At 38.1% G+C, this 3505-nt stretch overlaps 1 protein-coding gene across 3 annotated transcripts in view; it reads left to right on the top strand.

Moving 5' to 3' along the window:
• The window catches only part of LOC107737875 (SWI/SNF-related matrix-associated actin-dependent regulator of chromatin subfamily B member 1-A-like), a 13055-nt gene extending 9550 nt beyond the window's left edge, over positions 1-3505 (top strand). For 2 of the 3 annotated variants that reach the window (XM_016549514.1, XM_016549516.1), the window contains exons 7-9: positions 499-689; positions 2727-2858; positions 3062-3505. In XM_016549514.1, the coding sequence (XP_016405000.1) occupies positions 499-689; positions 2727-2858; positions 3062-3101 (363 nt within the window). In that variant the 3' untranslated portion in view covers positions 3102-3505. Of the gene's footprint in view, positions 1-498; positions 690-2271; positions 2284-2726; positions 2859-3061 lie in introns of all 3 variants that reach the window. The other variant, XM_016549515.1, reaches the window with a different exon arrangement.

Raw genomic sequence — 3505 nt, 5'->3', positions numbered from 1 at the left:
TTCCATTGCATACAAAACTGAACTATTTTAATAGCTGAAACGGTAGTATAAGCTTTTTTTGGGAAAAGGGGAAAAAAGACGGGCTAGATTTGAGACCCGTGCAGGGCTTTAATCCACTTCATCCAACGCTGTTTTGTTCTCATCTGTGAGCATGCTCTTGATATATGTATTTTAGGTGTGTAAATGTATAATTGCCTTTTCATTATTTTTTCAGTTTTATTTAAATTTGTAGGTAAAACAACTAAAAATAAATGTATTTTAAAGTTTAGAATTAGACAGCACACAGGCTTATGCTGAAAACTACAAAATGGAACCTCAAGGTTGATCTAGGAAAATGTGTGCAAATGTATAGGGCCCCCTTCCTATATTTTGCCTGGGGCAACCAAATTCACTAAATCCGCCCCTGCATGTCAAGGCCTGATTAATGTATCTTTTTATCTTGAAAACTGTTGTAATGCTTGTGATTAATTCCATTGCTGACCTGCATTGTGCTTGCAGCTAAACATTCACGTTGGGAACATCTCTCTGGTGGACCAGTTCGAATGGGACATGTCAGAGAAGGAGAACTCGCCAGAAACGTTCGCTTTGAAGCTCTGCTCTGAGCTGGGACTCGGAGGAGAGTTTGTCACCACCATCGCCTACAGCATCCGCGGACAGCTCAGCTGGCATCAGAGGACGTACGCCTTCAGGTGGGCAACATGCATGCACTTCCAATAATGGCACTTCCAGTGGGTTAATGCTCAAACATCAGTGTGAGTCCAAGTTCGGGTAGAAACCCCATGTGCCTTGGGCTTTTAGTTACAGGATGCTCTAACAGTCCATTTTAATGCAGTAGTCCATAATTGAAGTAGATGAGTGGTTTTTGATGTAAAGTCCCCTCCAAAAACACTGGATTCCATGTGGAGTCATTTTAGGATAGTTTCTTGTTTTCAAAATCGCTGCTTGCAATGATTTAAACGTGCTGACATGATCTCCAAACTCATTTATAAACAGTACGGTGGGCGTAAAGGAAGACTCGCTGTGGTTTTGTCTCTCTGTGGCTTACTGTTGAGACATGATTTGTTCTTTGGTATTTACAGATACCGCCACCTCACTGTCATAAGGCAGGGAATGAATTATTTCCCTAGCCTGTAATATTGACTTGGAATTTACCCAATAATCAGTAGGTATTTTGTAAACCTTAAAAATCTTAAAACCTCTTCACACCAGAAAAATTTTTAAAAATATATGAAACTGTACATTCCTTTACAGTGATCCAACTTTTTGTGTTTAAGCTGAATTTTTTTTTTGCTTGCCACAAAAACTCGCTAACGAGTGTGAAAGATGCTTATGGGTTATGTATTCAGAATGGATTTCTAATCACTGTCAAGCAAGGAACTACTATGATAAAACCCATACATAGCAGCAACAAACAAGTGGAGCGAAAATTGATATGGTTGCTAAAAACATGGTTATGGAAGGGAACAGAGGTTCATATTTATTAAAACATTTTTGAAAGTAGTAGTAATAATTATAATATTTGAGATGTCTTTCAAAAAATCTTATCGACCCGAGCCCGCATTTTTGAACAGTGTATGTCTCATATGTATATATGTTGGTGTTCTTGCATGTGATATTTATGTTGATGTTTGTGCTGTACTTGTTTTGTTTGTCCTGTATCTATATTCTGTGTCTATAGAGATGTCAGCGGCCTGATTCCATGATTTTCTGTGTTCTAAGGTCGTATCAAGTGGAGTTTCCATTACTGTTTATTATGTGGTCATATACACATGGCATGTCTTGTTAACGCCACTAAATTGAGACCATCTTTAATGCGGTCTGGTCCATACACTGGTTCTTTACAATCTCATTTATTTGTCTGACAGCAAGCAGACAACCGTTCAAGCATTGTGACTTCTCTTTATTGTGCTTTGAAGTAGTTTTATGTGTGTCTTTCATCAGTTGGTTATAAAATAGCTTTAACTCTATACAGTTATTTTTTCTCCCTGCAGTACAGTCCACATTGATTTCCTTTTCCTCCATAATGTTTCATAATTCAGTTGCTTTTCTCTTGCATGGCTTGCAACCCTACTTTTGCCTTTCAAGGGTTGAGATTTGTGGGGCATAACAAATTATTAGCATGACATTGTCAGTAGATCATAGGTGAAAATGGTGCATTATTTGCTTTGTGGTTCATTTAGAACTGTTAAAATGTTACAACTTCATTGCTTCTTGTTTTTGTTTTGCTGTAACTTTCTAATGGTTTGCTTCTCCCACTGTCTGTTCCAATAGGTCTGATTTCAGGTCAATATGCTTCAAAATTTCTTGATCTTCTCTCCCTCTTACCCCCCACGTTTCATTCCCTGGGAAGCTGAGTACTTTCATCTTTTCTTATTTTTTATATCTGCAGAACTTGTCCCTGTATATGGACATGTTGCTAATGCAGTTTTTTTTCTAGAAATGACAGAAATAGCTTAAACCTAGTCATACCAGAACAGACAGTGGTTTGGTGACTGTTCTGTTCTGTTTGACCCCTGCATGTGCTGCCACAGCATGGTTTTTATTTTTGTATGATGGTTAGAAGTAAATCGTATTAATATAGAAATAATTTTTCCTAACAAAAGTTTAAAAGATATTTCTAGATATCACCTCTATGCCTCAGTGGTCATCAGTGAAGCATCATTGGGATTCCATGATGTTTAAGCAATGCTGTCCACTTCTAACTTCATATTGCTCATTTCCTGTAGTGAGAACCCATTACCAACAGTGGAGATTGCCATTCGGAACACAGGTGATGCCGATCAGTGGTGCCCTCTGCTGGAGACCCTGACAGATGCAGAGATGGAGAAGAAGATCAGAGATCAGGACAGAAACACAAGGTGAGAAACATGCTCAAATTTGACTTCACCTATTAGACACCATTTTATTTATTTTTTTATTTTAATTTAATATTTTAATTTTATTTTAAAACATTTTTTGATACATGTTTTTTTGGTATGAATAATATTTATAATTAATGAATTAATTTGTATTACTATTAGTATTACACATGAATAATATTGCCTTTTTTATTATTTCATAGGCGTATGCGAAGACTTGCCAACACCGCCCCTGCCTGGTAAAGACAGGACGTTATTGATGCTGCCACTAAATAAGCTCCCAGTCTCGAAGGGCCTCAGGGTTGCTGGAGGCCTTTGCACAGATCCACACAGCTCTAGATAACATTCCTCCAGCCTTCTGACCTCCTCAACCCACACAGCATTACACACTTTCTTAATACCAGGCCTTTAAACACTGATCTGGCATCAGCCAGGCTTTACAGTGCTCACGGGGGCTGTTGTCCGGACGTCTTAGTAGAATGCCTGTCATTGCCGTTTCTCTGGTCTCCAGTTATAGAGACATCTGTATAGTCTGGTTGTAAGAACAGGATGTTGAGAACGTTTGATTGAGTATTGTGTTTTTCGTTAAAGGTGCTAATGCGAACTATGAACTTGACATGCTTTTTTTAAAATAAAGACAATGGTAA

The sequence above is a fragment of the Sinocyclocheilus rhinocerous genome, unplaced genomic scaffold, assembly GCF_001515625.1.
Source record: "Sinocyclocheilus rhinocerous isolate Xijiao unplaced genomic scaffold, SAMN03320098_v1.1 scaffold374, whole genome shotgun sequence".
Classification (NCBI taxonomy): Eukaryota; Metazoa; Chordata; class Actinopteri; order Cypriniformes; family Cyprinidae; genus Sinocyclocheilus; species Sinocyclocheilus rhinocerous.
The sequence above is the reverse complement of the archived record's forward strand: the minus strand, read 5'-3'. Positions and strand labels throughout refer to the sequence as shown.